We start from the raw sequence: 12,566 nt of genomic DNA, 5'->3' as shown, positions 1-12,566 counted from the left end.
GTTCACGTCGATGGTACTTACAGAGAGGAAGGGAGGAGTGGGGTTGGTGGACTTGCTGGCAGTGTGTTGTTCTGAACAGTGAGTGTGAAGTCTGTGGTTCATGGTTCTAAGTAGCCGGAGGAAGACTTGCTTAAAAAGGACAACATGCACGCTTTACTTCCTCTTTAAGACATTTACTTACACTGACAGCAAAAGTTGAACAAGTTGTTTATTTTAGTTTACAACTAAGTGTTGTGTACTAAAACGAGTGGAATGGCAGGGGGATGTGGAGAGAGAGAAAGAGTGAGGGAAAGGGAGAGGGACAGAGGTAAAGAGGGGGAGAGGGAGGGGGAGAGAGAGGGGGCGACAGAGAGGGAGAGAGATAAAGAGAGAGAGAAGGAGAGAGGTATTGAAAGTGTGTAAGACAGCCAGTCTCTAACCATGGCTGCCCCCACCCCAGTGGAGGCATCATAGAACATACATAAGGAGTCAGGTGGCTGAGCGGTTAGGGAATCAGGCTAGTAATCTGAAGGTTGCCAGTTCGATTCCCGGTCGTGCGAAATGACGTTGTGTCCTTGGGCAAGGCACTTCACCCTACTTGCCTCAGGGGGAATGTCCCTGTACTTACTGTAAGTCACTCTGGATAAGAGCGTCTGCTAAATGTAAATATAATGGACGTAGTCATCGTGACGTCACCCTTTGGTTTGTGAAATCCCGTTTTGAAGCCTCGATTTTTGCACTTCCTGGTCGCCATCTTTGTTTTATTGACCGCTGTAGATTTATTTAATTGTGATTGTGAAGGTGTTGACTAATGCGATTTTCCTCAATGCAAACATCCATGATTGTCTCTTGTCTGTCTTTTAATGGAAATGTTCATTTCTTTTAGATGATTACCGCAATAACTCCTTCGTGTTTTATTCGAACAAAATTTCACTACAAATATCCTTTCAAGAAGTACACGCGGTTTGCTCACAGAGCAGCCCGAGGATAAAGAGGGTTATCTTTTGGTTTTTAATAAACACAAATATAAAAAGCCAAGACGTGTCACCCAAGGAACAACAACGCGCATGCTTACTCTTGGTTGATAAAATTGCTTAAAAAAATTCAAACAAACCTATCGGAAAAGAGAACATACATCTGCATCTTATGCCCCGCCTATGTTTTGATAACCGACCAATTGACTACAAGGTAGGCGTGGCTACAAGTGACAAGCGGAGGATTCAAACGGAAGGAGGATGGCTGCGGATAAAGAGATGGACGAAAGTACACAAAATAGAAGGCAAGAAAACATGAAATATTTCATTTTAAACGTTAGATGCCATTTGAAATACTTTAAGTACGCACTGATTGATATGTGTAGACTAGTACTTTCTACTGTAGTCCGTAAATTCTTTAGCTTGCTACAGTAGTTAACTTAGTGCAAGTGGCCGTCACGAATACAAACAGTCTAAACAGACAGTTGAATTGTTACAGTAGCGCTACTAGTCTAGCTAATTCGATTTTTCATTCAGTTTGCGCTACCATTTGACCGTTTCTAAAATTATGCAACCGAGCCAGCTAGCCAACTGTTGTATTTAAACAAACCGGAGTTACGTGCTGTTTCTTGAAAGAGGAACTAAACGGCTGATCAGATAGCTAGGCTAGCTACTCTAGCTAAGTGGCTTCTTCTACGTACTGTAGGCTAGGTAAGAGATTAAGAACGCTGCCTAATGTTTTTGTTGCCTGACTTTGTCAGCTACTGTACTTTGTATCATATGGGCGGAGTTGATGAAATAATAGCTGTGTGTTGAGTAGCACTGTCTGTCTGCGACTGAAAAGCCCTAATTTCGTCCTATGACCTCAGGGCATTTCTCTTGTTATGCGACAAGTTTGTGTTCCTATGAGGACGGTCAATTCTGCTAATACTGGGTCAAACTAGGCTCGAGCTTTAAGTGTCTGTATCTCTGCCTGCTTCATCAACCTCCATCATGGTCTCTCTCTCTCTCTGTGTTTGTGTCTGTGTGTGGCTCTTTATGTGTGTTGCCAGGGGGACGGTGTGCAACGTTGTGGTCAGCCAGCAGGAGGCCCGCGGCTCTCGCTCCGCTAGTCGAACGCCTGTCATATTCAACCCAGACTTCTTTGTGGAAAAGCTTCGCCACGAGAAGCCAGATGTCTTCCTGGAGCTGGTGCTTAGCAACGTCACCCGCCTCATCGACCTCCCGGGGGCGGAGTTCTCCCTGCTCCTCGGGGGGGAGGGGCCTACGACGCCCACCAGCGCCGGGACAGGAAGTGCAGGCGGATTCTTCCGCTCCCTCAACTTCCTGAAGCGCAAAGGTGAGGGGTCAGGCCCGGGAGAGATGGAGGGTGTCTTACCCCTAGCCAGGTGTGTGATCAGGTGTAGACCCCAGGTGTGTGACCAGGTGTAGACCCCAGGTGTGTGACCAGGTGTAGACCCCAGGTGTAGACCCCAGGTGTGTGACCAGGTGTAGACCCCAGGTGTAGACCCCAGGTGTGTGACCAGGTGTAGACCCCAGGTGTGTGACCATGTGTAGACCCCAGGTGTGTGACCAGGTGTAGACCCCAGGTGTGTGACCAGGTGTAGACCCCAGGTGTGTGACCAGGTGTAGACCCCAGGTGTGTGACCAGGTGTAGACCCCAGGTGTAGACGCTGTGCTGTGTCTGTCCCAGATAAAGGCCTTGTGTTCGGGAGCCCTCTGACAGAGTCCAGCATCGCCCAGGTCTACCAGCTCATCCAGTACCTCAGCCAGAGTGAGTACCTCATGCAGCCCCTCATCCCGTACCTCATCCCAATCCAAAAACCCACGAGAGAAGTGACCTCCCAGGGACAGACGTCTCTCGGCCAAGGGAGTTCACGACCCACTTTCATTTACATTACATTTACATTTAGTCATTTAGCAGACGCTCTTATCCAGAGCGACTTACAGTAAGTACAGGGACATTCCCCCTGAGGCAAGTAGGGTGCAGTGCCTTGCCCAAGGACACAACGTCATTTTGCACGGCCGGGAATCGAACTGGCAACCTTCTAATTACTAGCCCGACTCCCTAACCGCTCAGCCACCTGACTCCACGTTCAGCCCCCCTCCCTATACCATGATTTGGGTTAGCGTCTGCCAAAAGAAACATAACATTCCAATGTCATGTGGGTGATTGACGGCTCCGCCCCCTCCCAGACCTCCACGTGGAGGGCCTGTTCCGCGTGCCGGGGAACAGCGTGCGGCAGCAGGCCCTGAGGGAGCAGCTGGACGGCGGGGCGGAGCTGGACCTGGCTTCCGGAGACTTCCACCCTAACGACGTGGCCACGCTGCTGAAGAGCTTCCTGGGAGAGCTGCCTGAGCCCCTGCTCACTCACAGACACTTCCACGCTCACCTGAAGATAGCAGGTACACACACACACACACACACACACACACACACACACACACACACACACACACACACACACACACACACACACACACACACACTCATCTGAAGATAGCAGGTACACACACACACACACGCTCACCTGAAGATAGCAGGTACACACACACACACACTCATCTGAAGATAGCAGGTACACACACACACACACACCTGAAGATAGCAGGTTGACAAACACACACACACATCTGAAGATAGCAGGTTGACACACACACACACACACATCTGAAGATAGCAGGTTGACAAACACACACACATCTGAAGATAGCAGGTTGACACACACACACATCTGAAGATAGCAGGTTGACACACACACCTGAAGATAGCAGGTTGACACATACACACACACACACACATCTGAAGATAGCAGGTTGACACACACACACCTGAAGATAGCAGGTTGACACACACACCTCAAGATATTAGGTCGACACAAACACACACACCCTCACCTCACTTGAAACACCACAACTAAATACAATACAACTAAAGATCATCTTCATTTACTTCAACAATAATTAAATACTACTCCCCTTAACCCCGTCCCTCCAGATATGACCCTGTTTGACGAGCAGGGCAACAAAACGAGCGTCCCGGACAAGGAGCGTCAGATGGAGGCCCTGCAGCTGCTCCTGCTGCTCCTCCCGCCGGCCAGCCGCACCCTCCTGCGCCTCCTCCTGGACCTCCTCTACCACACGGCCCGGCAGCAGGACAGGAACAAGATGTCCGCCCACAACCTGGCGCTCATGTTCGCCCCACACGTCCTCTGGCCCAGACATGTAGGAGGAGGGGGGGGGGGGGGTGGAGGAGAGGAGAGGAGAGGAGGATGAGGAGGGGGGGGGGGGAGAGGAGGGGAGAAGGGGGTGGAGAGGAGGAGGAGGGGAGGAGGGGGTGGAGAGGAGAGGGGGAGGGGAAGGGGAAGGGGAAGGAAGAATGCATACAGTATCTAGATTGCATGTTTAACCAAAGGTGTGTGTGTGTGTGTGTGTGTGTGTGTGTGTGTGTGTGTGTGTGTGTGTGTGTGTGTGTGTGTGTGTGTGTGTGTGTGTGTGTGTGTGTGTGTGTGTGTGTGTGTGTGTGTGTGTGTGTGTGTGTGTGTGTGTGTGTGTGTGTGTGTGTGTGTGTGTGTGTGTGTGTGTGTGTGTGTGTGTGTGTGTGTGTGTGTGTGTGTGTGTAAAAGATGATGGCGAGCGACTTGCAGGAGAATCTCAAGAAGCTGAACAGTGGCATGGCCTTCCTCATCAAGCATTCCCAGAAACTCTTCAGGGTGAGTACACACACACTCTGCTGTTCCAGTTTAAGAGCAGTCTGAGAGAAAGAGAGAGCAGCTGTGTAACGATGTAGCTGTGCTAGGTGCAGAGGAGCCTCAATGTGTCCACTCTGCCTCTCATCCTCCTCCCCTCTCTTTCTCTCCCTACTGCTCTACCTCTCTCTCCCCTCTCTTTCTCTCCCTACTGCTCTACCTCTCTCTCTCCCCTCTCGTTCTCTCCCTACCACTCTACCTCTCTCTCCCTACCACTCTACCTCTCTCTCTCTCCCCTCTCTTTCTCTCCCTACTGCTCTACCTCTCTCCTCTCTTTCTCTCCCTACTGCTCTACCTCTCTCTCTCCTCTCTTTCTCTCCCTACTGCTCTACCTCTCTCCTCTCTCTCTCCCTACTGCTCTACCTCTCTCTCCCCTCTCTTTCTCTCCCTACTGCTCTACCTCTCCCCTCTCTTTCTCTCCCTACTGCTCTACTTCTCTCTCTCCCCTCTCCCCCAGGCTCCGGTCTACATCAGGGACCATGCCAGGATGCTCTTCACAGGCTCTACGGTTCTGCAGACTAAGGTCAGCTACCTGGGACACTGTCCCACCACCCCGTCACCAGACAACCCTGTCGGTAGACCTTTTCTCTACCAACCCTTCTCACTCCTTGCCTCTCTCTTTCTCTCCCTCTCTGTGTCTCTCTGTCTGTCTCTCTCTCTCTCTCTGTGCCTCTCTATCTCTGTCTCTGTCTCTCTCTGTGCCTCTCTCTGTCTGTCTCTGTCTCTCTCTGTGCCTCTCTCTGTCTGTCTCTCTCTCTCTGTGCCTCTCTATCTCTGTCTCTGTCTCTCTCTGTGCCTCTCTATCTCTGTCTCTGTCTCTCTCTGTGCCTCTCTATCTCTGTCTCTGTCTCTCTCTGTGCCTCTCTCTGTCTGTCTCTGTCTCTCTCTGTGCCTCTCTCTGTCTGTCTCTGTCTCTCTCTGTGCCTCTCTATCTCTGTCTCTGTCTCTCTCTGTGCCTCTCTCTGTCTGTCTCTCTCTGTGCCTCTCTATCTCTGTCTCTGTCTCTCTCTTCAGGATGACCTGGACCTGCTGGTTCTAAGCGGTTCCCCGGTGCGTCTGGGTCTCCCCTTGAAGAGACCTGCCGGTCTTCTCTCCGGTTCCGACCAGCCGGTCCAGAAGCAGCACTCGTCCCCCACCCACGACCACAACCAGGTGTGGTCTCCGTCTGTCCTCACTCGGGGGGGCCGGGAGATTTGAATCTGACCTCTTGATCTGCAGTCAAATGCTCTAACCACTAAGCTGTACCTATTCCTGGTTAACCCCGTTAAGGAGTAGCGTCGCACATATGTGATCGTTCGAAAGCGGGCCCCACAGCGTAACGTCGCACCTGTGTGATTCTGAACATTCCAACTGACTATTTTCCGATAGCCAAAAACTAGTATATGACAAACGCTATAGTATGGCTTCAAAGTGTACAATTAGGAGTCTAACAAGTAACACTAGCAGGTAGTAGCATTGCTACAAGTATTATGCTAGGTTTCTAGGTAACGGAAGCTAACTAAAGCTAGCTAGCTTCCGTTTTGGAAAAATAACTCACTCTGGTGGAAGCGTCGGAAATATTTAGAACTCACGTATCTAAAGGTTAAATGAGTTTTCTGTCCCTCTCCCAGAACTGTACCCCGCCCCAGAACCTGCACCACACCGAGGAGGCCCTGAAGGACCTGTTCAGGCACGTCCATGACAACATGCCCGACTCAGCCAAGAAGAAGAAGCTGATCAGACAGGTACAGAGCTGCCTCAGGGTTCCCTCACACGGTCTCCACAGGTTCACAGCCTCCAATATGCTCAATCTCTTCACCCCCTCTTTCCTTTTCTCTCTCTCTCGCTCTCTCTCTCTCCTCCCCTGTCTCCAGTTAGCCAAGCAGACCACTCCAGGGACCCCCACCGGCCATCACCAGACTCCCCCGGGCCCCGGCAAGAAGCACCCACGCTCTCGCTCCTTCGGCGGGCTCATCAAGGTGTGTGTGAGAGAGAGAGTGTGTGTGTGAGAGAGAGAGTGTGTGTGAGGGAGAGAGAAAGAGTGTGTGTGTGTGAGAGAGAGAGAGAGAGAGTGTGTGTTCTGTGTGTGTGTGTTCACTGTGTGCCCCGTCTTTTCAGCGGAGGGTCCGAGGCGACCAGCCGACAGCCGAGAGAAAACTGAGGCACGTTTCCCCGGTGACCGTCGTCTCGGCAATGGGCAAGTTTGGAAAAGAGAACGTGGTGCTGCAGTCGGTGAGTTGCCGTCGGCAACGAAAGGTCAACAAGAGAAATGTCATCCTTCTGTCTGTAGATGACAAACCCGGGTGTGTGTGTGTGTGAGTAGGTTAACAGCCCGTTGCGGTCAGCGCCCCCTCTGCCGGGGAAGTCATGTGACCTGGCGTCCAACAGGAAGAAGGTTCTCAGGGGGTCAAAGGTAGCAGGGCGTCTTGTTATTACACATCACTATCATGTTATTGTACGTCACAAACATTACTGATGTTATTCTCTCTGCCCTCCTCTCCCCCTACCTGTCTATTTCTCTCTCTCTCTCTCTCTCTCTCTCTCTCTCTCTCTCTGTCCCCCCCCCCACCTCTCTCTGTCCTCCTCCTCCACCTCTCTCTCTGTCCTCCCCCTCCACCTCTCTCTCTGTCCTCCCCCTCCACCTGTCTCTCTGTCCTCCTCATCCACCTCTCTCTCTGTCCTCCTCCTCCACCTGTCTCTCTGTCCTCCTCCTCCACCTGTCTCTCTGTCCTCCTCCTCCACCTGTCTCTCTGTCCCTCCCTCTCTCCCCCCGTCCCTCAGATGGTGACCTCTCCTGCTCAGGAGGCCCTGTAGGCTGGGGGAGGCGCTACTCACCATGAGAGCTCCAGGAGGTCTACTTCAATGTTACTGTTTGATATCGTTTTTTACGATTTATATATTTCTTTGAAACAGACCAGGACCACATACACACATGATCAAATAGTGTCTGACCCAGATCTGTTTGACGTGTGTGTGTGTGTCATGTCCCTTAAAGTGAAACAGTTCACCCCATAGTGAGCCTGTTTTGTTGTTTACATGTGTGTATATCGGTGTTTACTTGTGTTCTACTGTGGTATAATGTCTTTATCTGGAACACCATCAAGATTCAGCCGTGTGTGTGTGTGTGCGCTTGTGCTGTGTGTGTGGTCAAGTGTGTGTGTGTGTGTACACGGTTAAACAGGTCAATTGATCTTGGATGGACTTATCAAAATCAGTACGAAACATGCTTGAATTTGAAATGTCTTTGGTCTGTGTATGTATATGTATGTATATAACTTTCTCAAAAGTTAGTATTTAACAGTTTTCACCTTTTTTTTTTTTTTTTTACTGGACTAAGATGGTTGGAGGTGTTATGGTTGGATCTGGGGAAGTTGAAGATGGGTTTGTGTAAGTGTTTGACTGGAAAGTGGTCCTTTCCACTGGACTGGTGCATGCTGGGAGATGGATTCTGGAAAGAGTTGTTTACGTGGGGGTGTGTGTGGAAGTGTGATGTGGGGGAGATGGGATATGTGTTTGTGGAGGGCTTGAGGATGGATGAATACCGTTGAGTTCTAATTAGGGTCGGTATGTTCTTGTATACAACTGAGCCGTAATACAGACTAGGATAAGGACGTTTTTTAGTGTGATGTTTTCTCTTATAGAGTTGCATTTTAATAGCTTATGACCACACTGTCAACCTGTCAGGGTTTTTTGTTTTTATGTTTTTTTATCAAAGGTCATTCTGACTTCAACTGTGAATATAACGCATGTTTGTGAAAAAGCGTAGGTACAGATATTTGGATTTAAGGACAGCGCGTCTTAAGTCTTTTGCCACTAATTCGAGTTGATGCTGGAAAGCAGCGTTGTCTTTTTTTTTACATTTATTTTTAAGTGTTCATATTTCATTTGTAAAATAGGATTTAACTTTGTAAAATACTAATTCAATTGACCTCTGGGTTTTGAATTAAAACTTTTGAAAACGACTCGTATGCGTTATTTTGAATGTGGGGAAAAGGCTTACCGTAATTCCTAGCTGGGGAGTTTGGCTCATGCAATACTGTTCGTTTTTTTTTTTCCCCACAAGTGGGCGTCATAGGATAGGCAATGGAAATCGGCGTAGGCTATAATACCAATACCCTGTTCAACGGTTCTTCCATGTATTTTAAGCATTAATCCATTATCTTTTATAATACAGCCTATGTTTAGCATAATAGACTAGCGTGCTATTGGACAATTTATACGTTGGGTTTTGTAATTTGTAGGCTAATCGATCCAAAATACTGGCAATGCAAAATTGAACTATGGATCAGGTCAATTGTGTCAAATTATTTTTATATTCCCACAGTGTGAAGATAATAAATTAGATTAGCTGATATTGTAATAGTTGGGTGGGGTGGAGGGGGGTCCACAAACCACCAATAAGCCTATTAATCACCAACACGTGTAGCATAACGATAATAAGCGATCTCTAGAACTAGGCTACACTGTATAATCTACAATAGATAATTCGAGGTGAAGAATTATTCCCCCCCCAGAACACAGACACCCCGCCGCGTGCTTCTCCCGCAGGCGCGCTCGCGCTGCCACTGATAGCGTAGCTTTTGTGATTGCTCACACCGCAGAAACGGAGCGGGTGTTTTCAATTCCAGCCTGTCACTTCGAGTCAGCGTCAAAAGAAACTCTTGTCGTCTGCAGCGGAGCGGAAAACGAAGGAACCGCCTTGATGTGCTGTATCTGAGCGCGCTCTACCGTGCGCTCTCGGCGTCGCGTCTGTTCCATCACCCCCCCGCCCTCCCTTCTATCTAGCGCACGATCAATTTAGACGCGCCGCTGATAAGTTCCCCGGCGTCGCGCGCCCTCACAAAGCTATTATGATGGGCTGGAAGACAGGGGTCCCTCCCGGACATGAAAACATCCAGACCCGCTCTTTGTTGTGGGTTATTGCGGAATGAATCATTCCATTCACCGAGCACAATGGACCAGGGTCCGGTTTGCCCTGTGGCCAAGTTATTCGATCAAGTTCCGAATGTGTTTGTGATTGAAGGTGCGCACTAGCTTTTAGATATTAATGACTTGCTTACATTTTTCTTTTTTTTTTGTAATGAAGAATTTGAGCAATTTCAGTACATTTTCACAGCGGTCTCGATTACAATCGTGTTCCTCATTTGAATTTCAAAAGCCTTCTCGTGAACCCAGAATCACCTTCCCGCCTTCCACCAACTGCCACTTTCTGACCTGAATGGAAGCGTCTGCAGTAACGGAATCCGTCAAAATACACAATAATTGAACAGATTTGAACTAACCAGTTATTTCAGCTGCCATTCTGCCTTGGAAAAAAGAGAGATAAAGGACTGAGAGAAAAATAGAAGACCCCCTCCTCTTTCCCACCCAGCCTGGGGCCACCCCAGCCCCTTCTCTGCCCCAGGGGAGAGGCACCAAAGGCAGGCAGCTCACAGAGGCAGAGCTGGGACCGGAGCGACTGACCCTGGAGGTGGCTTCACACCACCAGCACCACTGCTGCTGCCTGCCACGGCTCTGCTGCCACCGGGGGATGCACCGTGAGTTCACACAGGGTTCTGGGAGGTGTGTGTGTGTGGAGAGAGGGGGGGGGGGGACTTGGTATTGTGTGGGAGGAGTCTCTGGGCTGTTATTTGTAAAAGCTTTTGATGGATGATTGCTGAGAGAGAGAGAGAGAGAGAGAGAGAAAGAGAGAGAGAGAGAGAGAGGGAAAGAGAGAGGGAGGCAGAGAGAGAGAGAGAGGGAGGCAGTCTCATTTTCTTTTTTTCCTGGTGGTTTACTGTTCTCTCTACATGCAGTGAGCACAATGCCTGCCTGAGAGAGGAACACTGCACATCCCTGCTGAACGGAGGACAGGAGAGAGGGATAGAATCACAGAGAGAGAGAGAAGAAGAGAGCCACACTCACCAGAGAAGAAGACAGAGAGAGAAAGAAGAAGAAGAAAAAGGAAGTATTTTGGAAGAAGGGACAATAAAAGAATATCAAGACAAGGAGGATATTCTTTGTGTGTTTGTGTGTTTTTGAAGAGCCAGGAAGGGATCAGGTATTTGTTGCACCGGACAGCTCTTTAGACAAACCTCGACATCCTCACTCCTCTTCCTGCCTCCTCTCGTTTTCAGCATTTCTCAGGTGATTTTCAGCTCTCCCCCCCACACTCCCTTCCCCTCCCTCCCTCCCGCACACCCAGCTCCTCAGCTTGGCCCGTTCGGTTGTGCCTTACAGAGGGGGGTGTGAAACTAGCTCACCGCTGACCCAAGCTCCTGGCTCCCTGAGTGGGATCGAAGAGGAACGTCTAGCTGATCCCCTGGAGCTCCTGAACGAGACTGGAGAACAGGATGGACACGGGTGGGAGAGCACCCTCCAGGACTGGGCCAGGGGGCCGCCGGGCAGGGCTGCCCCAGGTCGGGGTGCCCTGGGTTGGGCTGTGGGCGCTGGTGTGTGGGGTCCTGGCGGTGGGGGCCGGAGAGGCTGAGGGGTGCCCGTCTCTGTGCACCTGTGTGGGCACCACGGTGGACTGTCACGGCCTGGGTGTCCGGAGCGTCCCCAAGAACATCCCCAGGACCACTGAGAGACTGTGAGTAGGACCTGTGAGCTTGCTGTGGTGTATGTAACTGTGACTCATTGCCTGTGTGTGTGACTGAGGGTCAGATGGCAGAGCGGTTAGGGAATCGGGCTACCAATCAGAAGGTTGCCAGTTCAATTCCCGGCCGTGAAAAATGACGTTGTGTCCCTGGGCACTTCTCCCTACTTGCCTCGGGGGAATGTCCCTGTACTTACTGGAAGTCGCTCCGGATAAGAACGTCTGCTAAATGAATAAATGTAAGTTTGTGTGTGTGTGAGAGAGAGAGAGAGAGCATCTTTAGTTTGTGAGCTTGCCATGGTGTATGTAACTGTCAGTGTGACTCATTGCCTGTGTGTGTATGTGTGTGTGTGTGTGTGTGTATGTGTGTGTGTGTACGTGTGTGTACGTGTGTATGTGTGTGTGTGTTCCTGTAGGGGATTCCATCTCAATGTCTGCTTGTGCTTCCCTCTCTCACGCTAGCTCTCTCTGGCGCTAACTCTCTCCATGCCTGCCCTGGTTAACTACATCACACACACACACACACACACACAATAACACGCACACACACAATCACAGATCTGGACTGTGACATTAGCACTGTATTTCCTTTTGACCCTCTTGTCCCTAAAAGTGTGTGTGTGTGTGATGCAGGTCTGGAGTGCATGCTAGTGAATTATAGATGTAACCCAGGGGTTTGTCTCTGTTTCAGTGTGTTAGAGAATCCTTGGTCCAGACACACACACACACACACAGTCTCCAGTTCTAGACTGTTCCAGCATCATGGGTTCTTCTGGTCACGGAAAACCGTTCTGAAATGTTCTGTTCACGAGACAAAGGTTCTATCATCTTCAACAGTAAACAAGTGATTTTATTAATGTTAGGTTTGTGTGGGTTTGTGTGTGTGTGTGGGTTTGTGTGTGTGCGTGGGCTTGTGTGTGTGGGCTTGTGTGTGTGTGTGGGCTTGTGTGTGTGTGTGTGTGTGGGGCTTGTGTGTGTGTGTGGGCTTGTGTGTGTGTGTTGGGGGGCGCTGGTGTATTAGTATAAGACCTTGTCTGGTAATTAGCATGTAAAGTGATATGTGTTGGGTCGAAGAGCTGGTTAGCTCAGAGATTGGATGTGTGTGTGTGTGTGGTGAGAGTTTGTGCTGTGTGTTGTGTGTATGTGGAGTGTGTGTGGTGTGTGTGTGTGTGTGTGTGGTGTGTGTGTATTCCCAAAGCGAAGCAGACAGAGGGGCCAGTGTGAGGGTCATTTATCAAGGTGACTGCACCAGTCAAACTATGTCCACCCTGTTCCCTCAGGCATTGTCACGGCAACGGAGAGAAATGA

The 12,566-nt window shown here is 49.9% G+C and overlaps 1 protein-coding gene across 1 annotated transcript; it reads left to right on the top strand.

The window, feature by feature from the left end:
* The first annotated feature begins 1,214 nt into the window (after window positions 1-1,214).
* On the top strand, window positions 1,215-7,522 carry arhgap19 (Rho GTPase activating protein 19). The gene is made up of 13 exons (XM_067259513.1): window positions 1,215-1,258; window positions 2,006-2,292; window positions 2,647-2,727; window positions 3,150-3,359; window positions 3,952-4,178; window positions 4,580-4,666; window positions 5,160-5,225; window positions 5,717-5,854; window positions 6,313-6,426; window positions 6,556-6,660; window positions 6,800-6,913; window positions 7,005-7,094; window positions 7,463-7,522. The coding sequence occupies exons 1-13, from the start codon at window positions 1,215-1,217 to the stop codon at window positions 7,493-7,495; spliced, it is 1,596 nt and encodes a 531-aa protein (XP_067115614.1). The 3' UTR covers window positions 7,496-7,522.
* Window positions 7,523-12,566: the final 5,044 nt, after the last annotated feature.

The sequence above is a fragment of the Osmerus mordax genome, chromosome 21 (genome assembly GCF_038355195.1).
Source record: "Osmerus mordax isolate fOsmMor3 chromosome 21, fOsmMor3.pri, whole genome shotgun sequence".
In the NCBI taxonomy this organism is placed as follows: Eukaryota; Metazoa; Chordata; class Actinopteri; order Osmeriformes; family Osmeridae; genus Osmerus; species Osmerus mordax.
The sequence above is the reverse complement of the archived record's forward strand: the minus strand, read 5'-3'. Positions and strand labels throughout refer to the sequence as shown.

What these genes read in the sequence shown, in the direction of transcription:
- arhgap19 (XM_067259513.1), top strand. Translation starts at nt 1,215, where the DNA reads ATGGCTGCGGATAAAGAGATGGACGAAAGTACACAAAATAGAAG. An exon ending in CCTTCGGCGGGCTCATCAAG is followed by an intron (nt 6,661 to 6,799) that starts GTGTGTGTGAGA and finishes CCGTCTTTTCAG; the next exon opens with CGGAGGGTCCGAGGCGACCA. An exon ending in AGGTTCTCAGGGGGTCAAAG is followed by an intron (nt 7,095 to 7,462) that starts GTAGCAGGGCGT and finishes CCCGTCCCTCAG; the next exon opens with ATGGTGACCTCTCCTGCTCA.